We start from the raw sequence: 27,856 nt of genomic DNA on the forward strand, positions 1-27,856 counted from the left end.
ACCATTACAGAAAATACAAAATAGCTAATAATCACTACTCTATTTTTTATACCCACCTTATTCTATGCTGGTAGTTATTGTTAAGATCATATTTATATTGGGGTAGAAAAGCTTCCAACATTAGGTCCATCCAGTAAAATTACCAGCAACTTGCACATACCTTCTATCAGTGCATCCGAAATCACGCTTGCCGAACTCCCGATTCTCTTCTGCAGAGTTGGCTCTTCCAAATGCACCTTGGAATTCTTTCGCTGATCGGACGTCATCGAACTTGTCTGCCGATAAGGAAGATGCATCTTTAACACTGTATTTAATGACTGGGCAGATTAGCTTCTCGTTACTCAGACCCTCTGTCTCCATAGTAACACAACGGTGTTATAATTAGTGGGGGTATTTGGACTTGGACTTGGGCTCCTTGGAGGAACCTTGTTCCTATGGGTCACCTAGTCCACTGAGCTTTATGGGAAAGTAATCTTGTGATCGGCTTGCTGTGAAGGGTCACAGGCTGTAGTAGCTGGTGAGCTTAAAGTAAGGAATTTGGCACAACAAGTCAGCCCATGGGCACCTAACCTTTGAAGACATGGTATGACACCTTATACGCTGAACACAAGTCGGACTAGTTGTTTGGTCACGGGGAATAGAAATTCAGCTCAATGTTTGGGCTAAAAAACCTGAAAATCATAAAGGCAAAAGACGCAGGTACTGCCAATCGCTTTGATGGTCAAAACACTAAGCTGCCACCAAGTAGTTTGATGGTCAAACGGTAAAGAAGTACTCACTTCTTCATCCACTGAATCCACTTTCTCAATAACAATTTTTGGAACCGCTCGCCCGTTACGGTCCTTCCTCTCAGGACCATCCATGGTCAGGTCGTCTTCTGACCGAGGCCTTTTCTTCTCATTGTCAAGGTTTCCTAAAGAGGCCACACTGGACTTCTGTAAAAGGAAAGGATATCGGTGACAGGAGGGGTGGAAAAAACACCAAAGCAGCAATAAATAGGTTTGTTCCTTGTTCTCGGATCTTATTTACAATGTATCATTTGATCGAGGCTCTTCTTTTTTTTATCTTTCTTTTTTTATCAACTCTGTGAAACATATTAAATGTCATAACTGGATTTGAACATATGTTTTTACCGTAAAAAACGATGGGATCACTTAGATGGCCCTGCTTGGGAAGCCATATACCTGATTTTGTTTTACTTAGTGGTAGTAGATAAGTGGAACAGCTTCCCAGCGGAAGTAGTAGAGGATGATACAGTGAGGGTATTAAACATGCGTGGGATAGGCATACGGCTCCTGAATTTAAGACGAGACCACCGGTTTGAGTCTTTACAGCAGGTTAAAATGGGTTTTCTAAGATTCAGCCAACAGAACCATTGAAGAGAAACCAGCTTATGCTCCAGCTGGCCCTCTGATGAGCGCGTCCATGGGAAGCGATTACCAGAATAATGCCGTGTCAAATCAGAGAGTGCGAGACGCTGCGGGAAGCGGCAGAGACTGGGGTTGGTAAAATCATCAGGGAGGAATGTTCTTGGCACTATTTTTAGGAAGCCGGTGAATAATCTCTGTACGCAGTAAGTGAGGAGTCAGGAAGGGACTTGCGGGAATTCTTCCGGGATAAATCTACCTTCCAACCTGAGATTACACGAGCATGGCAGCCGCGGCAGTGGGACAGCATGTTACCGACAGCGAATTCCACATCACCTGTTTGCTGATATCGGCAAAACATACTGTACAACAATGGGACAATATCTCCAAAAAAAGCCAATTTACACCCTTTTATTCTACTTAAGCAATGGACAAGATGCGAATAAAATCATATCTGAATCAGATGTTTTTTTCCTAAAAAATTAAATCTCTTTTCTGCTTTCAGTTTTAGATTCTAATTTATTCAAATATTGTCGCAAAAACGCCTTCCTGGGTTCTGCTGGGTATATTACGCTGAGACGCGTTAAACCCGCGTTCCTGGGCGTTCTCCCATGTCTGTCAGCCGAGCCTCACGTCTTCCAAGAATATTTTTGAGGTCTCGGACCTATAATTAGCTCGATGGTGGATTTGCAGGTGAACTGCGATACTCGGCAGCAAAAAAAAAAAAGAATGAAAGAAAAACAGAACAGCAGAAACCGCTGAAAATGTATCACAAAGTATAGTAACCAGGACTTCTGGACAGCCACATATGTTTCTGCGCAGGCTCGGTAAAGGTTTGGTGCGCCTCATATCTCCAACTTTTTGGTCTTTGGCCACGTTGTGCCGGGGTAATTATAAGAAGGATCTGCTCATCAGGTTACAGACACATGAAAGGTCAAAAGCTCCCTGTTCATTACTACAGCGAGGGGCAAGAATACTGATCAAAGCAAGGTCCAGAAAGCTACAGGTGTCAATAGTAAATTGTCTCTCGGGGTCGGTCATTAGGTGGGAATTCTAGAGTAGATGAGATGTTCTTCTAGAATGGCATTTCGCGCCCTAATATTTACCGGCTCATGAGAGCGTTTAATGAGATAATAGATAAAGAAACATTCCACCTAAATCAAGGGTTATGGACGGACATCGGCAATAATGAGTGTTAATTGGCAGAGTGTGACGCTTATCATGGGTCGAGGACCTTCTAGGCGGCTTAACAAAAACAAGTGTGACATCCCTATATATAATATTAGAATTGAAACATTTATACTTATACCAGCCGTTGGGGACTTAGTTTCAACTCAGAGGCCGGCAACTGCATTTAAAAACGAGGCACCTTTGAGATACTGACCCTTCGACCCTGCTCCTCCTGATGTTTCTTTAGCTGCTCGAGCAGCTCCTGGAACTCCTTCTCTTTATCCAGGGCTTCTTGGATGGTGGCTTCATTTTGCTCGGCGTACGCCATAGCCACCACGGCAAGGATAAGGTTGATCAGGTAGAAGGAGCCCAGAAATATGACCAAAACGAAGAAAACCATATAGGTTTTACCGGCGGCTCTCAGAGTCTGGAGACAAAAAGAACAAGACAAAGAATTACGTGAAGGTTTTGAAAGATGAGGTTGACGCAACGAGGGGTCAGAGGTCTCACTAAACTTAAAACGTCAATGCTTATTAGTTTTGGCACATTTTAAACGTCTGACTTTTTAGGGGAGAAATTGTTATTTGTGGTCTCTTTAAATAACATTTTTGCGTTCTAGATTGAGAGAAATATGAAAAATCTAAAGATCTCAACATGGAATTGCCCACAAACTTTAGGAGGCCACCAAAGGTAACTCTTCCAGCTCCAATCCACACAAATAATTGTATCTCCATGCGGTTCAAGAATGCAATATTTTCCTTCACCAAATGTACAAAATCTGGGTAAAATGTTACATTTGAGGCAATCGTTATGGATACTGGCAGAATATTCCGGCAGTCCTTTTCTTTGAAAACACTATGATCAATTTATTACTCTCCACAAGTATTTGTCTCCTGCTATTTCCCACACCCTCAACGTTTCCGCATTGTATCTGCCTCAGCCATCTCTGCTGGAAAGCCTTTCCATGCTCTCACCGTATCTCGGTAACACAGTAATTCTTGACAGTTTCAAGTCTCATGACTTTCATTTTCTGAAAAACTGTTCTTTAATGGACGTGAGTCACACGAGTTCCTGACCATATATCATTCATATGCCACGGCCTGTGCTGCTGACAGGACAAAGAGATTCTCGGAACAGGGAGCATTCCTCTTGGGATAGTCACAGCTACATGTGCGAGCCATTTCACGGCATAAATCTAAAAGCCATGCCTTGCCATGGGGAAATAACATAATTCGGCAGGAAATTGCCAACAACCCACTTAAAACCTATAACACAGCTCTGTATATAAAGCCCCATATCCAGATGGAGAGGGCCCGAGACGCAAACAGCAGGTGTCTATCATCAGAAGCACAGATCACAGCTGAAAGCGCGGTGGCAAGAAATATGAAACATTGTTACAAGCAATCCATTCCGACTCAGAGTTTGGACTCATCACATGTTTGGGAACGAGGAAGACTTTCTGCGCTTTGCTAAAAAGTTCCGAACCCCAAATAACCCCAAAACACCCTGCTTCTATATCTTCAATACATTGACCCGCTGCTAGGAAGAAGAAAAATCCCACAAAAACATACCAGCTGGAATAGGTTTTCCCAGTAGTCCTGAGTCATTAACCTGAAGAGCGATAGGAAAGCCCAGTTGAAAGAGTCGTAGCTTGTATAGCCGTAATTGGGGTTTCTGCCCGTTTTTATGCACGTGTAGCTTTCGGGACACTTCCTGACGATGAAAGAAACCATAACAACGAGTAATCAGGTTTATACTTTGTGATGATGAGACCAATAGGTTCAAAATACAATATATTCACAAACAATACATATGTGATAGTCTAGACTTAATTGGTGGCCTCAGTTTAAATCTTCCTAGCCGCAGGCTAGAAGACGCTCATATGTGAAATATTACATATATCAGCCGGACCACCAGTGTCATAACGGGATGTGTTGTATGTTTTTTATAGTTTCTTCTCAGTACTCTTGTCCTACAACTCCATAATGTTGGCCAACATGGACACGGTCTTTCCTTCTTGGCCAGTTATATACTTCTATAATGTGGTTCTTACATAAAGCTTTATTTTGGACACGCTAGCATTTAAAGAGTCCTTTTCTGTAGTTAGTCTAACATGCGCTTATGTCTCTGGATCTTTTGGCTCGGTCCCTGGTTATATGCTGAGGCAGATTCTATGGATATAAAAAAAAGAGCCGCTCACCCACTGTCACTATTGTTCCCGCATAACAAGGCATCGCTTGCTCCTTCCAAGAAGTAAAAATTAGCTTTATAAATAAAAAAGAGAAAGCAATTTATTCATTACAATAACCAAATTGCATTGCACATACAATCAATACACATGCTGTGCAGAGAAAAGTTTGACCCGTAGGCTGGTATGTGGAGTTCCCTCTTTGGATTCTTCTTACCATCATCATTGAGGTACGGTGTCCAGTCAATGGATACATTGGAAAACAGTTCTGTGGTGTTGTAAAGGGAAGAGTTGGAGTCCAAGTTGCCAAAATCCACAGTACTATTGACAGAAGTGATGTTCAAGTCCCCGTAGAGTATGTACGCTTCCAATGGTGGTGGCCATCGGACACACTTTTGCCTTAGGTTTCCCATGAACAGCTGAAGGCCGATGAGAGCAAAGACAGCCAGACAGAAGACCGTGAGGATCATCACATCTGCAAGTTTCTTCACGGACTGAATAAGGGCACCAACAATGGTCTTTAGTCCTGGAGAAAGAACAGCACGATGAGGGTTCTACACTCGTCTGTTGAAGGTTCTTCTACACTACGGTCAAAGATTACTCTCTGCATTTCTTTTCTTTCTTTTACCTCTCAGAATTGTCCATGATTCTATAGGCCACCCTCGACCAAAAGTGAATATTTTTTGTACTGTTTTTAAAGAATTCAATCCATATAATAAAGACGATTATTGTGAATTTATTCTAAAATGTACCATTGTCATATTATTTAGACAGAATCTATCTGTATCCATTTTGTTCATCACCTAGGCTTAATGATACTTCAAGATCGTACCGTGCCTAAGACTAAGAACGAGGACAAAAGCATAATCTAATTAAAGGTCTTGAAAAAACACTCAGGGTATGTGAGCTTAAAGGGGGGTCATAGAAATAAGGAAACAAACATGTCCTGATGGTAACTGATACTTTCCGAGCTCAGCCAAGATGCGTGAATTGGCGATCTCAGGCTAGCATTTTGCAGATAACCTTTCATACCCCTTTTAACGCTGGTGGGCACCCTTTTTCTTGTCGGTGGCAGGAGAGGCTCCCCAGAACTACCACGGACAGCCTAAAGTAAATCTGGTGGGAGCCTCTTCTGGAACAGGCAAGATGAAATTCATTAAACAAAAAGGGTCTCTATTAAGAAATGGCACTGAAAATGTCCTGGGTGGGCCAAATGAGCTTAATCTACAGTTATGGTCCAAGCTATAGAAATTGAGTGGTTCCTAGTTTCAATAAACAGAATAAAATAAAACTATAACTTGAGTATAGGAGAGGACTAACAAACAAACAAATAAAACAATAATCAAACATGAGATTACACACCTGGAATTACTGTGATCGTTTTAAGGGCGCGGAGGACACGGAATGTCCTGAGGGCAGAAACATTCCCCAAATCGACAAACTCCGTAGTGTAACTGTAGAGAAGAGACAAAGCAGCCCGAATATATTGGGTTTGATCCATTGGAAAGAAACGGTGGCCATCATTCAAAATATGCTAAAGCTTACCATCAGGAGCAAGGAATTACTGCACAGACACCCAGAGGGGTGAATAGCCACAGCCTGGACATGCACAGCCAGGAGGTGGTTATGATAGAACACCTGAGGAGCATTACGTACCACCAACATCTGTTAGTAAAGAAACACACCACACCATGAAGCTGAGGAAGCTGTCGTTAGCCAAGAAAGCCACGGGAACTCAGAGTTACTGCATCTTAAACGTATTGGACAGAAGAGAAACAGAATGCTAATTCCATATGAAATCATGTCTTTATTGTATCTGTATTCCCCCCTGGCAGAGTATTAAGGCGTTTGTTCTGTGCTTCCTACCGTGGACAGTAGCCTAGGTTGCCGCATGCATAGGCTCGCCGAAGCAATTATTCGGAATAACCAAACCACAAGCAAGCACGTTAGTGGCCACGGTGTCTACCTTCCACTTACGCCATGACAATGACACAGAAATCCAGCCAGTTCCACGGGTCCCGGAGGAATGTGAAACTGTCGATACAAAACCCTCGAGCCAGGATCTTTGTTAACGATTCAAATGTGTAAATGCCAGTGAACGTGTACCTGGATATCAGAGACGGGGCACAAGGAAGGGATCTCAGACAGTATCGAGAAGAGAAGGACAGCAAGAAGCTGGGAAAAGCAATGTAACGATCCAATGGCAGTATTCCAACTGCACATGTCAATCGATACAGGTACGAGTGAGGAGAAGCCCGTTAATTAAATCAGATACGCTCATAAAAACTTAGCGGGATCAATTAATTAGCCATTATAAATGTAATCTATAGAAATATACAGAGATGGGTGGAAGTTATACATCGCTCTGCTTGGTCGAAGAATTCTGTACATCTAAGGTCCTCAATGACCCTTGGGCAAATTAAGTGAATTCCGAGGTTTGTTGACTGCCGAGTGACTGGCTCATCAGATCTAGTTCAAAGACAGATGGGCCACCATAGTGTGTCTACCCAAACCCGTAGAATCCTCAACCTCCAAGTAATATAATTAAACATCGCACTTACTCCACGTTCTTGGACCAAGGAGGTGGCTCGCTCATGGCCATAAAAACGCAGTTTGTTAAGATAGTCAACATGATAAACAAGCTGAATAATTTAAGGCAAAGGAGTTAAGGAAAACATATGTGACTTCGAACACATAATGCAACAAGCCTGCTGTCTGGGGTACATTGATTCATCTTTTAACAAGATCCAGATGATGGGAGGAATTAGTTACCGGCAGGAGATCTGGACTAATGGACCAAACCCTAGGCAACAGCGAAAACAGGCAGAAAGAAACGCAATTAGGCTACTAATACTGCAAGAGTTTTGGAATAAAGTTAATTAACGGAATTGGAATGGTAATACGTTGGGGGCGTTCTAGTGAAAAGCGGTAACAATTTAACAATCACGTAATGGAATGTTGCTGATTCCGGTATCATTTTGCACAAGAAACACTTCACGAAGTTAACCTCCTTCATTATCCATAATATATACAAAGTTTGATAATTCATTAATAATACATGAACTCCATGACATTCACTGATTATAAGACTTCTCCTAATAATACTTTTTAAAGGATATGAATGGATCAAAATTTTAATGGCTCCTCTTCTGATGGGATTAAACGGATCCAGGAGATACAAGGCTTTGGTGGCACTGAATCGGAAGATTGCTTTGCTCTTATTTAGGACAATAAAGGTCTGTGAAGAGAAATAGTTACGTTATGCGGGATAGACTATACCAGAACATGGAACGCTGATAACCTCTGGAAGTTATTATTGTCTAGAATAGAATGGTCCAACCACCCAACATGGCGTTATTTACAATATTTCATGGAAGGACCAATGGGATTTCCAAGCAGGATAGGTCTCCGGTTGGACATGCCCTGTACCGCATACACTTCAAAATCTGATCTTTACATTTATAGCCTTAAAATAGTGCGATGGGATGTGGCACAGTCTAATCGCAGCTAGTAAGACGCCAACACGAAGTAGGTGGTGATACCTACACAACTGAAAGCAACGTGCATGTTGGCGAGTGTTACCTACCTTGTGGGTGCTGTAGTAAGGATCTAGATCCTGCAAAGGTACCCCAATAAGCTCCGGTGCGGGATCTCCATAAATAAGAGGTAGGTTTTTCCCGGCCTCCAAGCCAATGTTGGGTTGGAGTATGTCGTCATCAAGCACTTCGACCTGCTTTTCTTTTCGGACGCGTTCATCTTCGATGTTTTTCTCTATGGCTGCCAAAGACTCTTTGGTAAATGGACGCAAACTGTCAGGTCCAGGAGGGAGCAATTTGATAGCCATATTCTCATTCTGTAGTTACGTAAAAGATTTGGTGAAGGCAAAACCTGAAAGAACAACCAAAGGTCCAGGTGATCATCGACGTTACAAACGTAACACGATATTCTTGCGGTTTTAATGTTCAGCCGCAACATCAAGTACCTCAGTACTTATATATTTCTGATTTGATTTTGTACATACTATTAAATAGAATTATTTAGTCTAAAAGGATAATTGATGGAACGGTATCGTGTATTTCTTATTTGATTTTGTAAATAACTTTATATTGAATTATTATATTATTGAACTATAAAATTATTTTTTGGGAAACAAAAGTGATGGGTCAGCAGGTTAAGAGGTTATTTTATTGCTTTTAGGGGGAAGATCTAGTATCATAGCGTGAGGGACTGTGATTGTTTTTTTTTAACATTAAAAACAAGCATTTTAGGCAATAAGCGGTCCAGCAAACGTTTATTTACATGATTTGCCATCGCCGTAGTAAAGCCGACAAGCGGAGTCATATGACAGAAAGCTCCCGTCGGGTGGCATTCCGCTGTCCTGAATGTAGCCACTTACTGTAAACCACGCAAAGTCTTTCTGCCAGACGCTGGCCGCGGGTGCCGGCCCTGACTTCCTCTACTCTAATCCTTTAAAACAAAATTCTGAAGGCAGGCATGCAAGTTTCGATTGGTTCGGTTAGCCGAATATTATATAGTTCCTTCGCCTATACCATAAAATCAGCTAGCCTTTAGCAACATTAGCATAGAGGGTAGTGAAAATGGTTTGGTCCACCGGTTGGTGCTGAGCCATACCACAACATCATATCAGAATCATTTACGCTCGAGAGTATATTAACTCAGAACTACGGTAATAAACTGATCACTGATAAAAACCCAGGCGTAATACTATGATTACAGCTTTTCAGCGCCTTTATTCATCCTTTTTTTACCCCATTTATTAAAACGTTATCACAAAACTAATAGCGATGATTATTTGATGTTCAAAGGATACGCTTGTCTCGCGTTTTGCTCCCCCAGCCTTTTCAAAGTTAGTATCACAGTTATTATTGGGAAGTTCTCAAATGTTCTATGAATTATCAGAAACGGGTGATCCGATCATCTCTACCACCTCTGCTGGATGGCTGATATATAGTCTCACTACTATTAGTTTCACGGTGGCCGTCTTGAGGGCGCGACCTCGTCCCTTGGCATCTTCCTTTAAGAAGATATGGCCGAGGGCTTGGTGGAGCGTAAATCATTCCAGATCTCTCGTAGTGGTCACAGGAGCGAGCTGAGGGAGTCGGGATCTGGGAGCTGAGGAGCGGCTCTGATGTGATTCCAGGCACAGGGCTGACTAACCAGCTGCCACTCCTGATCACCCAAAAGAGGCGTCAAGTTTCGGCAACCTGATGACTCTGTTCATTCCTTCTGAGGAAGGAGCCATACCGAGTTTGAGATGCGTACGAAGGGAGTAGGCAGAGCACCGGCCGAGGTCCTAGAACCGGCCCTCCCTCCCCGCATTCTCCGCTCCGTGCCCTACTATTTTACACACACAAAAATGTCCTTGCTTCCGCTTCTGACTAAATTCAATCTGGAGATGGAATGAACCTTTCTCCTGTCGGCCGGATTAACTGGGAACTGATATCTTCCTTCAAAGTATATTATGAAACGTTTGCCTCGTCGCCAGCATTCCGCGGTTCCTCCTTCCGAACGTCTTACATCGTCCTCTGATTCTAATGTACAAGAAAAACCCCACCGCGTTGACCCAAACCTTCCAGAATTACCATCAAATCGTCAACAATAAATCATAATCATAATAAGGTGTGAAGGAGCCATAATTAAGATTATATTCACCCCACTTGCTGAATTCTGTGTTAGCTCTAAAACAAATCAGAAATATTGGGGGTTTTCTGTAAATTTTAACCAATCGTCATGGAAACCAGCGGAACGCTCGAGGTGATGTCCATTTTTAGCACGCTGTAAAAAATGTCAACACAGGTAGTGGAATCTTCTAATTTTCTGGTGATCTGTAAAATTTTTGTTGGTGGAAGTGATGACATCACAGTATGACATAACTGATATTAACACTGGAGGACAGGTGTTTGGCAACAACAAAAAATGAAATCTCAAAAAATTCGAAACCTCAAAATATATGTTTTTTTAAAAAAATTAGATCAGATAATATTTGGGGGCGCCATTCGTTTCCTACGGCCATTCGGGAACCAAGGGTTGTTAATAAACTAGCAGAAACTGAGGGTGATAGGGGTCACAGTACAGTGCCTGGGAGGTTTAGAAGTGTTTGGGATGGTGGTAGGGCCATTTCGCTTGTAGTCTTAAAAGCCGCAGACCTACAGAATGGCCACCTGTTTCGTATGGCGCCATCATATTCTGTAGCGCTGTACAATGGGATGCTAAATTCACAGGGTATGGAAGCCAACTCTGTCTTCCGGGTAGCCACGGTAGCCCTCAGTCAGAATACAATCTTCATGGAGGTATCGGATTCGGCCGAATCACCGTCAGAGATACATATTGCAGCTAATTATAGCCGAAGCGAAAGGGGTTTGATGTGCGGCGTCTCAGAATAACAGGTGCTGCTTTGGATTGGAGCCACTCGGGTCCTTATAGTGAACTTGGAATGATGATGATAGAGAAAAAGATGTCATAATGTCGGCGTAGATCACCTTTGTTGCTCTGCAAGATTCCAGGTGGGGCATTTATAACGACATTCCTGAGATTTATAATCAAGTCCCCCTGAAAATAAAATTCTCCTTGAGCATAAGCCCCAGCGCTGTATACGGTAATAACCCCCAGCGCTGTATATAGTGATATAACCCGCCATTGCTGTCAGTCATGTGATGTATTGGGTGACTTTTCTTCCTCAAGCACCACACTGAGCTGATGCTTTATGGCGATGCTAATGAAGTCCCTTCCTCCATAGACTTTCATTCATCAGATGGGTTTCAACCAGACTGAGCCATTCTGTTGTTCCCCGAAGGCAGTATGAGTTGGGGGGTTTGTCTAATCGATTGGGGCTCAGATAACAGAACAAGCTCTCCGAAAACAGTATATTACGGGGCAAAAACTACAACGGGGCGCGCTTTATCCATATCATTCACTGAGCGCCCAGCCTGCGGTGTCCATTTAAATTTAAAAATGCCATAGTAGAGGTGCAAAGAAACAAAAAGAAGAACGGAATGGAAGAACAGTATTTTCTCCCCACTTCGGAGTCCCCCGTAAAAGGCTCCTGCAGGGAATCTGTTCTTAAGTATCACATCGGGTAATGTTCTATCGTAACATCTCAGCACCTCCTGGAATTACCATCTCCCCTCGAAAAAGGCAGCTGACGCCATTAAGAAGTCCCCTTCTCTAACCGACGATATCTTCCAAACCCACACATCGCAAGAAGTGATTCAACCGTCTCAGACATCAGACCGGGGATTGTCCAAAGGAACAGATGGGCAGATTCCTCGCCCGCTTCGAAACTCTCTTATCAGCCCCGTTCTGCGTATGTCACTCGTATGACAGTAATACAAACGCGTGACTTCTCTGTATGGTCCTGGAGGTCTTAGATTCAGGAGCCGTATGTCTATCCCATGCGTGTTTAATTTCCCTCACTGTATTACCCTCTACCACTGCCGTGAGGCTGTTCCACTTATCTACCACCTCCTCAGCAAAGCAAAATAAAAATATAATGACGAATGTTGAACATCCAGGGTGATCTTTATTTTCCCCAAAATAGTCCAAATTGCGAGGCAACAATTGCCCACAAAAACGACATTGTATTTATCGCCGGCAGATTCTGTAGCGCCGCTGCAAAACTGGAATGGGAAGCGGTAGTGAAGGCTGGAGGTACGAACAATCCTCATACAGCTTATACAAATTCTAAGTGCATACAAAGGAGGCGGGCTGTCTGAGTACAAGAAACAAATGACATCATCGCTTGTGCTGAACAGTCCAACATGATGTCATCATGTCAATAGGGGAGCCAGAGTCCTATGCAAGTAATCACTCATTACAGCTGTGGGTGAGCGTTGGTGATGCCGAGGGTCCCTGGAGTATGAGAAGCATTTGTTACGGACGGGGGGTCCCGGAATAATCCTCCCCGATCGTTTGACATGTCGTGTTAGCCCCCCCCACAGCTGTGTCCAGAAGCAGCCAGGGTTATAAACAAGCATATATAAAAACCGCTTTAAAGCGGGGTCGCTAGACTGATAATCCCCCTAATGCCCTTTGGCAGCTATTAAAATCCATAAAATACTTTAGTGATGGAAGATCAGGGTTTGGGGGGGGGGCTGTGTTCAAAGAATCAGTGCTGAGTATCTCTAAATTCTAAATGTAAATTCCTTTAAGCTTTATTCATAAAATAAATCCATAAAAGGACAAAAAAAGCCTCAAAAGCCTTGATCTTGTTTCACGCTACGTACCCAGAGCCGGGTACACTAAGCATCCATCCAGTAATAATTTCCCATGAAATGACTATTCAAGTTCTCTGATCAGTCATTGGTCTCGTCTTAGTTTCAGGAGCCGTATGTCTATCCATGTTTAATACCCTCACTGCATTACCCTCTACCACTTCTGCTGGGAGGCCGTTCTGTTTATCTACCATCCTTTTTTTTTTTTAACTTGACCTCCGCAGGGTCAGTGGTGGCTATTAATAACGTGAAGATACTAAATCATTTCAAGTGAAGACCATTTAATGTTCAAACTACCTGCCAAGACATTGAAAAGGAGCAGCCAATGGGGAAGAATGTGACAGATGCATGCTGGGACATAATATATTCTAATCGAAAGTGCGAATGTGTTAAAAATATCTCGGAATCTGCCAAACTATCACCAAAAACACCAACATTGCTCTACTCATTGCGGTAATGAGTTGCGCGTTATACGCCGTTATGTTCCCAGCGTTTGCCCGAACGGATTCCTTCTCTGAGATTTTCAGATTTTCGTACAGAACTCGCTGCTCGTGAAAGTTCTCCGTATCACACACGCACTTATACTAATCCCGAAACCTCACACGCCATCAACATCGTAGTACTGAGGAACTAATCTGAGCAAACTAAGGTCACTCCAAAAGTATCTTGTCTCTGATTTCCATGGTCAGCTCCTGGCTCCCACGCAACAGGACTTGTTGACATTATATCGCAATTTGTGGTAGTAACTGCGCGTACATAATGGACAATGACACTTAAACTAAGTCGCTGAGGCTCACAAACCAAGTGTGCTTCAACAGCTCGCAAATGGTACTCAACAAGAAGCTATACGAACGAGTGATAAATGATGTTGGGTTCCCGTCGGCCAAGCTTCTCATTTGTTGGAGTTGGTGTTGTGTCCAGGTTCTTGTTTCCTCCTAGCGTGTCTACAGGGGCTCTAGGGTGATAAAACAGCTCTCGGATAAAAACATCAACGGAGATGCTTCCTCCCAACCTCGAACATCTACAAACCCCCATGGAGTTCTTAGGTTGACCCAATTTTAGCAGGCAGCAGCATCATGGCTTCAGACATGGCTGGGTTGTGGGAAATGTCATCACGTCATTCTCCACCCATGTAATGACCCCATGTGCAGACCTCATTTATGATCCAGATAACAGGTACAGTTGGCGGTAGGTGGCTCTTGACGTTACTTTTTGAAGGAACGAGGCAGTATGTGTTGGCACGCTCGCAGTTACCCACCACTCCTGATCTGGGCAATCGCTGAGGAACATCAGCAGGTACATACACAATGAGCCATTTTGCAACACGTATCTCTGTTTTGACACAACAACCCCTATAATGCCCAACCAACGTGCTAATAATGAGCTCCAAATGTGCCCCATTGAGCATTGTGGGATTTGTGGTTCTCAAGAATCTTGTCGGCTATGATTGATGCTTCCCGGTGCAACACAAAGTACAACATGTGGTCCTTTCACTGTCTTTGTGTAGAACTCATCACAGGCAAGGATAAACCGGATATTTTATATTTATGACACATCGCCCCGGGGTCTTTTACTTAAAGGGGAACCGTCACCATCACAGCTTTTACCAGAACTAAGTCCTCTCCCTTCTCCTGCCAACCTTTACAAAGGCAGCCCGGACCAATCACCAACAATCAGCAACTGAACAATAGGGGAGAGGGAATACATAAGGAATGGATCTAGAGAAAGAGGACATTGAGATATGTTCCCCCGCGGTATAAACATATGATGGGTTTCTCTTACCCCTATTAACTTCTTCAATCTGTGAGGTTTATCGAATGTATAGAACATATAGAATAATGTAGGATTTGGGAAATGTGACAAATCTGCTTTTACTGTGCCTATAGTGTTACATAATTATTAATAATAATGATAATAATAATAATTCTCTTATAAATATACAATAATCCTCTCCATAAGCTTTTTAAGGCTTTGTTCCAGAAACGCCAAAAAATCTTTTAGGAAACATGTTCAGTTGTTAACTAGAGCTAAAAACACAAATTTAACACACAACATGCTAATAGTGTTTATTCACTAAGATTCCACCCAGGAAGAAACATGTTATTCCTGCGCCGCATCTTTTCCTAGTACTGCCGAATGTCTAATCCCTTCCCAGAAATAATGATTTAGTCACATCAAATTTTGCCTCAAGGTATTTTTTTTGGGGGGGAATGCTTAATTGTCATGTGACTGATAAGCAGGCACTGATTGGTCGGTGGCATTCAATTGAAAAAAAAAGCTGTGTTGCTTTTTATGTTATTAATCGAGGATTGGTGAGAATCAGCTGAGGTTCCTTTGCTTAACGAGCTAGAAAAATTAAATGAATGCTGTACGGAACATCAAAGTTGCTCTAAGTTTTTTACTTTATCGTTGCAGATAATGGGTATACCGTATGTGTAATATCTAGAAATATATAATTATATATATATACTATATATATATATATATACTATATATAGATATATTATGTATTACTACAGAGACATATTTTCCATTAAAAATAAAAATAATAATTTAAGAAAATCATAAGAAAAGAAAATTAAAGGTATTTCCTTTAGTAAAAATGAACAATATTCAATCATGGCTGCACAATAAATAATAATAATAATAAATAATATATAAAAAAGAAAACAAATAGCAAAACCTGCAAAATCAGCTCAGAAAATTAAGGAAAAATGTATCGATTCAAGCTATTATATGTATTTTAAAAAAAATCATTACATGGCATGCTTTTACTTATATAGCGCCAGCGGGTTCCGTAGCGATGTTACAATAGGGGACAGCGATAACATTGAACAAAGACAGTAAGACATATTTGGAGACTGATCCTGGGAGCTTACAGTCTACTGGTATAATATTAGTAATGATTCAAGAGGCCGGGTAACCCCGATGAAGCTGAATCGTTAAGACGGTATCCATCCATCCATCGGTGCGATTCCCGAACGCGACAATAGTTCCAAAAACACGCGGACGACGTTTATAAGTTGTTTACGATATTTGGGTTAGCCCCGCCCACTCTGACGCCCACTTTATCCTCATAAATCAGGTTCTGTCTCTTTAAATGTCAGGAACTTGGCCCGAGTATAAACGTTTTATTACTGATTTTCCACGTCCCTCTCTCTTTTTTTTTATATCTCATTTAATTTTCTCTTGCCATTTTTCCCCCAGATTCCCCCCCAATGGGAAATTTTCTTTTCAATTAATATATACCGGTATATATTTTTAAATTATATATATATATATATATATATTATTTTTTTTAATTAATATATTTTTATTTTAATTTGCTGTTAATTTACTGTACTTTTTTTTGGGTGAAATTCTATATAAATTTTTCCACTTTAACCGTTTGGATTAAATTAAGGTCCATGAAAAAATGACAACGCGGTCCACAATTTGGAATTAAAGCAAAGCACCGTCCCTCTATATAGAAGGAACTCTATACTGTACTTACTATATGTCTTACTATATGTTGACCGTATATATTTTCCCCTCCTGAGTGGCAGCAGAGGGGTTAAACGGTGGGAATTGAGATCCCGAGAGAGTTTTAGGGAAAAAGTTATAGTTTATAGACGGACGTGGAGCGCGTTGGAGCCCGGTGGCCATTCTTAGATACATTGTAACCCGTTAGGAGGAGAGAAAGGTTTCTTGAGATTAGAAAATGTTACGGATCGAGGCAGAAAAGCGTGATTTACCTTGTCAGAGGCATATAAGAGATCCCCACGGAGTTGAGTTCAGTGGCTCGCACTATCCAGAAGTGACCGAGACGTAGCCGGCGACTCCTCGCAGGACAGCTGCAGCTGATGTCAGATGGTCATGCCTGAAATCTGAGCATCCAAAAAGTTCTTCAGGTAAAACTTGAAGCTCTCAGGTTTCGAAACATTAATTCCCTACTTGGCTAAGGCTGTGACATCCAAGCAGTGGAGGGGAGGGAGACGTGCGCACACAAGTAACTGACGGGAGGGGGAGGGAACCGATGGGGGTTTTATTTTATGTATATGTGATATATATATATATGTATATGCGCCATTCTATGTTACACACCTCCCAAGTGTCCCTGGGTAGTAGGGTCAGTCCCTCTTTGGAGATCCAATCCCTGGGGCCACTTTTTCCTCCACTGATACCCTCTCTCTTCTAGGAGCTCGGAATGTTTGCGGGGTATGAGGGGATCGCAGGGTTCTACAGCCCTAGAAGCCCCCAAAATGTATAGAAACCGCAGGAAACGGCTTTATAAATTAAACTGCATGAATTGATACATTATTGTAATATATCACAGAAATAGCTATCAATAGGCTACAAAGCTCCACCCCAGCCACGCCTTTAACCACACCCACTAAAACAAATGTGTCCCTTATTGGTGGTTTGGAATGTCGGGATGTATTTGAAAGTTGGAAATGAGTCTTATATTTATCATTAATGGATTTCATCGTGTCAGCTGTGGAGTGCATGGCTTCATGGGCATTTTGAGCATTCGTCTAAACCACAGTGTAAAGGCAGCGCATATGGGCAGATGTGTGTAAGAGCATTGTACGTGTATATATGTGTTTACGGGCAGGTGTGTGTAAAGGCAGTGTGTATGGGCAGGCGTTTGTAAGGGCAGTGTATGTGTATATGTGTGTTTATGGGCAGTTGTGTGTAAAGGCAGTGTATCTGTGTATGTGTGTTTATGGGCAGGTGTGTGTAAAGGCAGTGTGTATGGGCAGGGTATATGTATATGTGTGTTTATGGGCAGGTGTGTGTGTGGGCAGTCGTGTGTAAGGGCAGTGTATGTGTGTGTTTATGGGCAGGTGTGTGTGTAAAGGCAGTGTACGTGGGCAGTCGTGTGTAAGGACAGTGTATGTGTATATGTGTGTTTATGGGCAGGTGTGTGTAAAGGCAGTGTTTATGGGCAGTTGTGTGTAAAGGCAGTGTATGTGTATATGTGTATATGTGTGTTTATGGACAGGTGTGTGTAAGTAAAATAGCTGGGGGCACAATTTTCCATTCTTGCCTCAGGCGCAAAAGGAGCTAGCTACGGCTCTGTGTATAATGTCCTACATTAAGGGCAAATCAGAAGGGCAAATGAACAGCATCCTGCATTAAGTTTAACCCCTTACCCCATCACAAAAAAAAACACTCAAGTGATGATTTTGGGGTCAGCATTCACGGAATCACAATAACTCATCTTCACAGCGACATATATTTGTTTAGGTTATTATCCCTAAATTATTTTGCGGGGATCCCTTCCTTTAAAGTCTGTAATGTGAGCTGCAACGACCTCTTAGAAATGTCACTATGGAGTAAGTAACAATTTGCCATATTATGTATAAAAAGTCTACATATATCCGAAGGCAGAGTCATATCGAGAACACGGTTTAAGCGTTAATGTATTTAATCAATAGATATATGAGAGTGGTAGATAAATAAAGCAGCCTCCCAGCAGATGTGGTAGAGAGTAATACAGTGAGGGAATTGAAACACGCATGGGATAGGCATATGGCTCCTGAATCTAAGACGAGACCAACGACTGGGTCTTTACAGCAGGAAAACTGACCCAAGCGTTTGATTATCTCTATCTTTCTTGCTCAGATAATATTGAGACCTTTGTCGGGATGAGCTCTTGGTGTCCCAGGCAGCGAGAGGTCACCACTCTTGGCCGTATACAGCTGTCACTCATCCCCCGGAACGAGATGTGCATCTGGTCCTTCAGCCTTTGGAGAGACTTCAGACAGGCAGAGGAACATAGCGGTTGTGGGACTCCTGACGTGAGAGATACTTAATGCTGGCTCCGGCTTATTAAACTGGTGTCGCAATGCAAGAGAGCCTAGCATGGGGTACCTGGCCCTGATTTCAGCTGCCTAGGGGTCAAACAAGAACCTATTTATATAGCCTCCTAACCAGAGGATGTATATGGCCTACAGGGCTCCCATAACATAACTACTGCGTACATGAGTCCAATTCTTCTATGGTATCCTGAATACTGGAGCCATATGGCAAACCTCCCAACTTCTACCCCCCCTGGCCAATGGGGGCGCCGGGGGGCCAGAGCTGAGTGCATGCGCAGTATGCATTCTCTGATGTCCAAGACCAAGCAGGGCAGAGGTAGACGAGGACTGTGCTTCGCACAGCAGGACAGTTGGGAGTCAAGATATGGCCACCCACTCTTTATCCACTGGATAGCAGCAGCATTTGAGTCTCATCCTCTCGCCTTCATACCCAAAACCATGATAAATGAGTAGATGTTTCTGTATTTTTCATGTTTTATAACTGGTGCGGAATATTATAGAATAATTATTCTTTATACATAGCCCCTGATATGTCGATGAGGCGTTTACACCCTGATTAGCTCTTGTCTGTGCTCCTTTTATGAAGAAGATAGAAACATTTAAATACATGAAGGGTTTACCAAAGTACAGGAGGGAGGTTTATTTTAAAGAAGGAGAAATGTTAGAACAAGAAGCCAGAATCGAAAACTAGAGGGTCTGAGGCTTAGATGTAATCTTAGGAAGTTTTACTTTACTGAGAAGGTGGTAGATAAGTGGAACAGCCTCCCAGCAGAAGTGGCAGAGGCTAACACAGTGAGGGGATTTAAACATCCATGGGATAGGCATGTGGCTTCTGAATCGACTGATTAAGGGTTGAGTCTTTCCAGTAGGTGTACTGGGCAGTCTAGATGGGCAGAATGGGGCCGGCCTGTTGGCAGGCGCTATGCTTCTACATAATCACAAAACGGGCTTTTATCGCCCCCTGGTGTCATCCTTGAGCAAGTCCGCAAAGCAACTCTACCGCCTGCCAGCAGGTGCCGCTGCCACTTCAGACCATCACCCCTACGCTCTATGGTGATACGTCGGCTAGAACGCTATGATTTGCGCTCCAAACGCGACAACCGGAAGTGCGTCTCTAACCCTCAGTAGTTTGCAGAAGAGTCGCTTCCGGTCCTGAGTCACGGTGAGAGAGAGAATGGCTCCGCCGGGAGAGTGCAAGATGGCTGTGGATACAGCAGAGCAGGTAATGGGGGCGATTCATTTATCGAATATCCTTAATATTCACCCGCCCCTTGTGTTACCCAAACCGGGGACTTTAGCGCTGTCACGGCTCCTCTGTCTATTCTGTCTGAATTCCGGCCTAAATCTGCCCCTGTGATTCCCTCCTGACCTACTCCCTCTCTGTCGCTGACACTCTTATCCCATCATTATTACCACTGGACCGGTGCCATTGTGTTTCCTCTCCCTCGGTTATCCCCTTATTACCCCCCTTTTTACCCCTGTTGTCTTATTGCCCCATCTCCCCTTGGTTCTCCTTGTTTTATAATTCTCCAGCACCCTCTGGTTCCCCTGTCAGACTTTAGCCATCCCACCCTTGTTATACTTATTCATACATTTGTTACATTCCTATGTACCCTGTATTTGTTAGCATCCCATGAATCCCCTGTTATATCCTTTATGATCTGCTATGTAATTATCCAAAACAATGCGACCCCCAGCCCCCCCCCCGTTTAATGGCTTCATTTTCATACAGGTTATCTTATTTCTGCTCCGGTGTCCCGCCATTACTTTCTTGTAATCATATGTCACGCGTGTCAAAATATGTCTCGCCGGCATACTCCACACAGTCATACTTACTATCTCGGCCCGCCTTGTCTATTCACAGATGGAAATGGATGAAACCCGCGGCGGCAGCGGATTGCGTCAATATTATTTATCCAAAATTGAAGATCTTCAGGTACCACCCTTAGCCCCGGCGCCATGTCTGTGAGATAAAGACGTGTGTGTTTTGTACTGAGTGTGTCTCTGTCCTCTCTCTCCAGTTAGTTGTCAACGACAAAAGTCAGAATCTGAGGCGTCTACAGGCTCAGCGAAATGAACTGAATGCCAAAGGTAATCCCTGCAGTGACAGCCATCTTTGATACACAATGGAGATGTTGGCGGTTACCCGTGGATCTTACACCCTAGTAGCATTCAGTTGCATGTTCTGTGTGACCTCAAAGGCTGGGGGGACTCTAGACAAACTTTATTGTTCCTCTTGAGTAGTAAGAACCAAGAAATGAGTCTTCGTCTAGTCTGTGGACTCCTTTCTTTGTTCTTATGGCTCCTCAAGAGGAACAATAAAGCTTGTTAAGACGATTTCCTTCGTTTGATAAACAAAACAGTTTAGAACAAAAACTCTCTGGACTGATTTAGCATGTATTCAATTCCTAGCCTTAATGTTTTGCAAAGCAGGGTAGGACTCTTATAATAAACAGTTAATCAATATCTGGGACCACCTTATCTGTCTGTGTTGAGATCTCTTGCTTAGCTTGTGACTCTTTCCTTTCATTCAGTGCGTCTCTTGCGAGAGGAGCTCCAGCTGCTGCAGGAGCAGGGGTCCTACGTGGGTGAGGTGGTCCGGGCAATGGACAAGAAGAAAGTCCTGGTCAAGGTGTGTGAAATAACCCCTATACCACTGGGGCTCCGGGCATCTTGCCTGTACAATCCTATCAATTCAACCTTCTTCTTTTCTTTTTTTAGGTCCATCCCGAGGGGAAGTTTGTTGTGGATATTGATAAAAATATTGATATAAACGATGTGAGTATTCTGGGTAACTTTGTTGTAAAATAGTCACTTTGCATCCAGTGATGCCATAACCATGTCAACTGTCAACCTTTTAAAATGGTTAGTCGTTAAAGGGCTTTATTCTGGTCCTTTAACATTTTTAACCCTTTTTTTTTTTGTTGGACTATCGTTATGCGTGTTGGCATATTTAATGCTTACATCCTATTTATTGATCTCCTCTTTTCCTGCCCAGGTGACCCCAAATTGCAGAGTGGCGCTGCGTAATGACAGTTATACCCTACACAAGATCCTGCCCAATAAGGTGGATCCTCTGGTGTCTCTGATGATGGTGGAAAAGGTTCCGGACTCCACGTACGAGATGATCGGTGGCTTGGACAAGCAAATCAAGGAGATTAAGGAGGTTATCGAGCTGCCCGTGAAGCACCCCGAGTTGTTTGAAGCCTTGGGAATTGCACAGCCTAAGGTTTGTAAGAAAATAAAATATGGATAATGCAGCACTTTGTATGATTACAGAGTTTGATGCTGCATCTAGCAGTAAAATTGTTAAATTCAGAAAAGCGGCACCTTTAATAGTAATACAGAAGTGTCAGAACATAGGAATTTATGTAAACGTGCAAGAAAATCTTCACTGCAGCAAAAAAAGAAATAAAAAGTGAACCAAATGATTTATGTACTGGGTGTAAATGTGAACAATTTTGTGGTAATTCTCTCCCCCAGGGGGTTTTGCTGTACGGACCTCCCGGCACCGGGAAGACTCTTCTGGCCCGTGCTGTGGCTCATCACACAGACTGCACGTTTATACGCGTGTCGGGTTCTGAGCTCGTCCAGAAATTCATCGGGGAAGGTAAGTGCAAAATATCCTATTAACCACATCTGCACGTGCGGGGAGAGCGTGGATGTGTGAATACATGGTGTCATAATAACAGTTACTTGTCCACCCATCGGTCATTAGAACTTTATTTTGCGTGTGGATGTTCTTATTGAGCCGTGTGACTGATTTTCCAGCAGTGTTGTGTATAAATGTGCAATTAAATACTAAAACACAGGTGATCCGTTATGTTTATTAAACTAGGAACGTATGTTGCGATTAGGGCTGCAACTAACGATTATTTTAATAATCGATTAGTTGGCCGATTATTTTGTCAATTAATCGGATAAAAAAAACATTATTTTAAATTGAAGAAAAATTGCAATAAAAAACGTACAATTTACACTTTCATCTCTTTATTGCAATGGCCTCTCTCTATTCACCTTCTTATTTTACTGACATAATAAAAGCTACAAGAACCCAAACACAGTGCTTCTCAAACTAGGTTTTAATACAAAGTTATTAGTAAATATTAATTCATATGTTAACTATTTTTCATATTTAATAAAAACTGAGAAAAAAGCCTTGTTTAAATTTTTTATTTACCAAACTGACCCCAGTTATGCACATCTGACCCCCAGCTTGCCACTCTGCCCCCATATATGCCTTATACCTCCTATATATGCCAGATTCCACTGTGCCCCCTGATATGCCACTGTGCCCCTGATATGCCTTATACTCCTTATATGCCAGTGATATGCAACTGAGCCCCCTGATATACCTTTTACCCCAGATTTGTTTTATGCCCCCCTGATATGCCTAATATCCATATGCCTTATACCCCCTATATGCCCTAAAAATTCATAATACCCCCCATACACCACTATAACTCACCCATACACCACTCTGGCTCCTCCCCCTCTCATGCTCCACTCTGCCTCCTCCCCCCTCCCATACACCACTCTGCCTCCTCCCCTGCCCATACATCACTTTGGCTCCTCCCCTCCCATACATCACTTTGCCTCCTCCCCCTCCCATATACCACTCTGCCTCCTCCCCTCCCATACATCACTTTGGCTCCTCCCCCTCCATACTCCACTCTGCCTCCTCCCATACACCACTCTGGCTCCTCCCCCTCCCATACTCCACTCTGCCTCCTCCCATACATCACGTTGGCTCCTCCCATACATCACGTTGGCTCCTCCCATACATCACGTTGGCTCCTCCCCTCCCATACATCACGTTGGCTCCTCCCCCTCCCATACATCACTTTGCCTCCTCCCCCCTCCCATACTCCACTCTGCCTCCTGTGAACCTCCGTTTCTGACAAGACACCAGGGAGCCGGGTAGAGAGGCAGAGTGGCGGATGAGAGGGGGAGGAGCCAGAGTGGTGTATTGGAGGGTGGCTCCCATACACCCCTCTGACTCCTCCCCCCCTCCCATACACCGCTCTGCCTCTCTACCCGGCTCCGTTACTGAAGGCACTTTCATTGCAGCTTCGTAGAAGCCACAGTGTAAGTGAAGGGCAGTAACGGAGTCTGTCTGTGCGATGCAGACCCTCACCGGCTATCAGAGAGGATGATTCTCTGTCAGCCGGTGGGGGTCTGCATCGCACAGACAGACTCCGTTACTCACCTTCACTTACACTGAGGCTTCTATGAAGCTGCAGGGAAAGTACCTTCAGTAATGGTGCCGGGTAGAGAGGCAGAGTGATGTATGGGAGGGGGGAGGAGGCAGATGGGAGGGGGAGAGAGACGGAAGTGAGAGACCGGCCGACAGTGAGGGGAATCCAGGTCCCCTGCAGCGTTGCGGGGGGATCTGGATTCCGGTGTTATAATCCGATCTCTGTTTGAGGTCAGATTATATAAAGAGAGGAGTTTTTCAGAGCATTTGCTCTGAAAAAACCTCTTTTTATAATCGATAAAAATCGATCCGATTAATCGATGATGAAATTCGTTGACAACGATTTTCATTATCGATTTTTATCGATTTTATCGATTAGTTGTTTCAGCCCTAGTTGCGATATGCGGATATATGTACATATCTCATATCTGCTTTCAGGTGCCCGGATGGTGCGAGAGCTCTTTGTGATGGCTCGTGAACATGCACCTTCCATCATCTTCATGGACGAGATCGACTCTATCGGGTCCTCGCGGCTGGAGGGCGGCTCGGGAGGGGACAGTGAGGTCCAGCGCACCATGCTTGAATTACTCAACCAGCTTGATGGCTTTGAGGCCACCAAGAACATCAAGGTATGACCCAGCCGCTGAACGGAATGAGCTGTTTTTATTATTTTTCTGTTTTTGGTGCTCTTTCAGTCTGACTTGTTCCGTTATCCCTAGGTTATTATGGCCACCAACAGAATTGATATATTGGACTCTGCTTTGCTTCGCCCTGGGCGCATTGACAGAAAAATCGAGTTTCCCCCTCCTAATGAAGAGGTAAGAGGTGTCGGTGTATTTCAGATAATTTACTGGTGATTGTCCTCATTGTTGTCTATTCTTTTTTTATTTATTTATTTTTTGTGGAATGCTCATTTTCCTTCGTTATTTTACAGGCACGTTTGGACATCCTAAAGATTCATTCCAGAAAAATGAACTTGACTCGTGGGATCAACTTGCGTAAAATTGCAGAGCTGATGCCTGGGGCATCAGGGGCAGAAGTGAAGGTGAGGAACGTTTGGAAGCAAGCGGCAAACATTTTTTTCAGGCCGTGGGGACGGGATATGGCAGCCTCCTCTTACGGGCTGTCACCCAGGATCCTGTCTTTTGTGTATTAATCGGCAGCAGATGGATACTTTTTGAAACGGATTTTAAGCAAAATGTTTAGGGGGACAGAAGGTTTTCTGGGAACCAGATGTGGAAACTTCTCCTTGGTCACAATCCAAACCCCTGGAGGCCTGCTTTTGGCATACCCACGCTCTCTGTGCTCCCAGAATCCCTTCTGCCTATTTAGTAGCTATAATTCTTTTGCCAGTAAGAAATCAGATTCCCCAGCAACGAGACAATTTATTATTCCCCATCTCAAAGCTCTGCTTCCGTCGTTAGACGGGCGTCATGAGAAATTTCCCCTTCCCTTATCGCGCCTTTCTATGGTTTGTTTGCTGACCCTTCCTCCCATAGTGACAAACAAAAGTATTTAGATGTTTCCTCTTCATTGCTGGTCACTAATAGACCCTTACCGGTACTGTATCCCTAGGTAAAGTATTGCCTTTCATTTTTGCAGGGCGTCTGCACAGAAGCCGGGATGTATGCCCTCCGAGAGAGAAGGGTGCATGTCACGCAGGAAGACTTTGAAATGGCGGTAGCCAAGGTGAGTATCTGCATTCTGTCCCTGTGGGGCTATTATATATTTGGTCAGCATGTGCTATACACACACAATAGTACACATGCCTTTAAATGCATCTATGTGTCTCTATGTATTTCCACGGCTGGGGGCAGGGTGCTATGCGCTGTGTTCTTAAAGCTCCTTTGTGTATATAACTCTGAAATGGTATTATCCTTGGAAATATGATTGTAAAATGTTAGCGTTGGTGTGATTTTGGTTGGAATCTTGTATTTTGGGAAAGTGCGTCCTGGAACGTGACGTCATGTTTCTGTCCCATCCCAGGTGATGCAGAAAGACAGCGAGAAGAACATGTCTATAAAGAAGCTATGGAAGTAAAAATTCTCTGGCTGGGATGCAGAATTCCCCCTGAGTCTAGACCCCCCGGTGAGCATCTAGATCTCGAGATTCATGACCCCAACCTCTTCTCCAGTGGCGTTCTTGATCCGTCAAACCTCTACTTAAATCCCCCCCCCCAGTGAATCTGTTGTGATAATGCAAATCTCATTTGGAAGTATTGGGGGGCTTTGTGCGGGAGCCCATATTACTCTGTAATCACTATTGACTATACTTTAAACGCTTCATCATTGGTGCCAGAATGGTACGTACCACTTTGGGGAAGGGGTAGATTAAAAAAAAACAAAAAACTTGTGAACCACGTTGTGGTGTTTAAAGGCTTGACTAATAGAAAGCAGTCAGCTGGTGACAGATGTGTTTTACGTTTATATGAATAATGCCAGATACGTTGTCTTTGTTATAACTGAGAATGATCCACGTGGTCTGTTAACAAACAATAAACATTTAAAAAAGTCAAGAAAGCTTTATTTAACACAAAAACATTTTGTCAGAACACAAAGGAATGTTTCTTATGAAATACATTCAAGCCCAGCTCCCAAAGCGCTTTATTGTAAACAGCACACCGCATTGTAAGCATCAGGGAATCACAATCCAAGTGTATCCCTTAAAGTGGGTTGGTCCCCTATAGAAAACAAACATTGGGGGGAAAAACCCTTTAAAATGGCTCTTGGTTCCCAATTTGTGGGTTATTTATAAAAAGTGACTGGTGCAAAGTTTGGCTATCACTATTCCAACCAACAAAAAAAATCCAAAATATTTAATTGGTTACTATAGCGATACAGCCACTTTTTATACATAACATCCTATTTTGTGGTTTTTTTTTTTATGCAGAAATATGGAGTACTTTATATGTGGAGCTGTATGGCACATCGGATGAAATAATAATGCAGCATATAGGGTACTGGATCTGTACTGGATCCATTGTAAAATGCATTGCTTTAAACATCTTAAACTGCTATACAGGATAGGTTTATACTTTGAACATAACTTTAAAAAAACAATTTAAAACACAAATGTGGTATTTGGTCCCAAATCATGCCTCTGCATAGATAACTGGTTAATCCCCTGAGAGTAAACGATATGGCTCGGACTCGCAACTTGCATTATATTTTTTTGTTGCATTTATCGAAGGAAATTCACAGAGTTTATCCCCCCCTTACATCCCGCTGTAGATAGCAGGGAGAGATTTTATACACAGATCATAAAGCTCACCAACAGAGAGAGGATTCATTACGTCAACATCACAGGTACGTAAACGCCGGTGACTTCTTGGAACATTAGTGCAAAGTCTTTATATATAAAATCAGATGCCGATAAAGGGTATATAGACCCCCCCCAGACAGACACCGCTTAAAAAAATAAAAAAAAATCCCTGTTTCAGTCTCCCACCCCAGCTGAAAATAATAAAAAAGAATGTAACCTCCCCCACCTCGAAAAACATAGTGCAAATAGAATGAAAAATTAACACAAGTAACAAAATATAAATTCCAGGTATAAGCGGCATCTGCGATAAGGCTTCACGGGTTACGAGGATATGCCAACACAGCATTAAAATTACAAAGGTATTTGGATTGTCTGCACGGGGTTAATCTGCCAACATTTAGTTTTTTTTTTTATTTTTTACTCCCGGCTGGCTGAGCAGGATGGGAGTTGGAGTCTGCGGCAGGTAATGGCCTTTAGAGACAGCGATTGCTGCAAAGAGGGCAGTTCCTGAGTGAAACAGAATCTGCGGTGGTGGTGAGGAGGGGGCAGGTGGTTCTTGGCTCAGGAACTCGCCTTTCTAGACCCAAGCTACGTTAGGTTCCCCTGCTGCGTTAAGCGGGTAAGGCCCAACATAGTTT

At 43.1% G+C, this 27,856-nt stretch overlaps 2 protein-coding genes across 5 annotated transcripts in view; one reads left to right on the forward strand and one right to left on the reverse strand.

The window, feature by feature from the left end:
* SCN4A (sodium voltage-gated channel alpha subunit 4) overlaps nt 1–16,868 on the reverse strand; it is a 29,334-nt gene extending 12,466 nt beyond the window's left edge. For 3 of the 4 annotated variants that reach the window (XM_053452864.1, XM_053452863.1, XM_053452862.1), the window contains exons 1-9: nt 7,287–7,454; nt 6,703–6,831; nt 6,088–6,179; nt 4,943–5,251; nt 4,738–4,801; nt 4,109–4,250; nt 2,752–2,964; nt 780–935; nt 161–275 (exon numbers count right to left, since the gene is read on the reverse strand). In XM_053452864.1, coding sequence (XP_053308839.1) covers nt 161–275; nt 780–935; nt 2,752–2,964; nt 4,109–4,250; nt 4,738–4,801; nt 4,943–5,251; nt 6,088–6,179; nt 6,703–6,831; nt 7,287–7,357 — 1,291 coding nt within the window. In that variant the 5' untranslated portion in view covers nt 7,358–7,454. Of the gene's footprint in view, nt 1–160; nt 276–779; nt 936–2,751; nt 2,965–4,108; nt 4,251–4,737; nt 4,802–4,942; nt 5,252–6,087; nt 6,180–6,702; nt 6,832–7,286; nt 7,455–7,844; nt 7,964–8,311; nt 8,614–16,690 lie in introns of those variants that run through there. The other variant, XM_053452865.1, reaches the window with a different exon arrangement.
* Nucleotides 16,869–19,857: 2,989 nt separating this feature from the next.
* PSMC5 (proteasome 26S subunit, ATPase 5) lies at nt 19,858–26,015 on the forward strand. The gene is made up of 12 exons (XM_053454109.1): nt 19,858–19,982; nt 20,625–20,696; nt 20,782–20,851; nt 21,295–21,392; nt 21,482–21,538; nt 21,759–21,989; nt 22,244–22,370; nt 24,396–24,586; nt 24,677–24,775; nt 24,892–25,002; nt 25,560–25,646; nt 25,944–26,015. The coding sequence occupies exons 1-12, from the start codon at nt 19,935–19,937 to the stop codon at nt 25,995–25,997; spliced, it is 1,245 nt and encodes a 414-aa protein (XP_053310084.1). The 5' UTR covers nt 19,858–19,934; the 3' UTR covers nt 25,998–26,015.
* Nucleotides 26,016–27,856: the final 1,841 nt, after the last annotated feature.

Source organism: Spea bombifrons, chromosome 13 (assembly GCF_027358695.1).
Source record: "Spea bombifrons isolate aSpeBom1 chromosome 13, aSpeBom1.2.pri, whole genome shotgun sequence".
Taxonomy (NCBI): Eukaryota; Metazoa; Chordata; class Amphibia; order Anura; family Pelobatidae; genus Spea; species Spea bombifrons.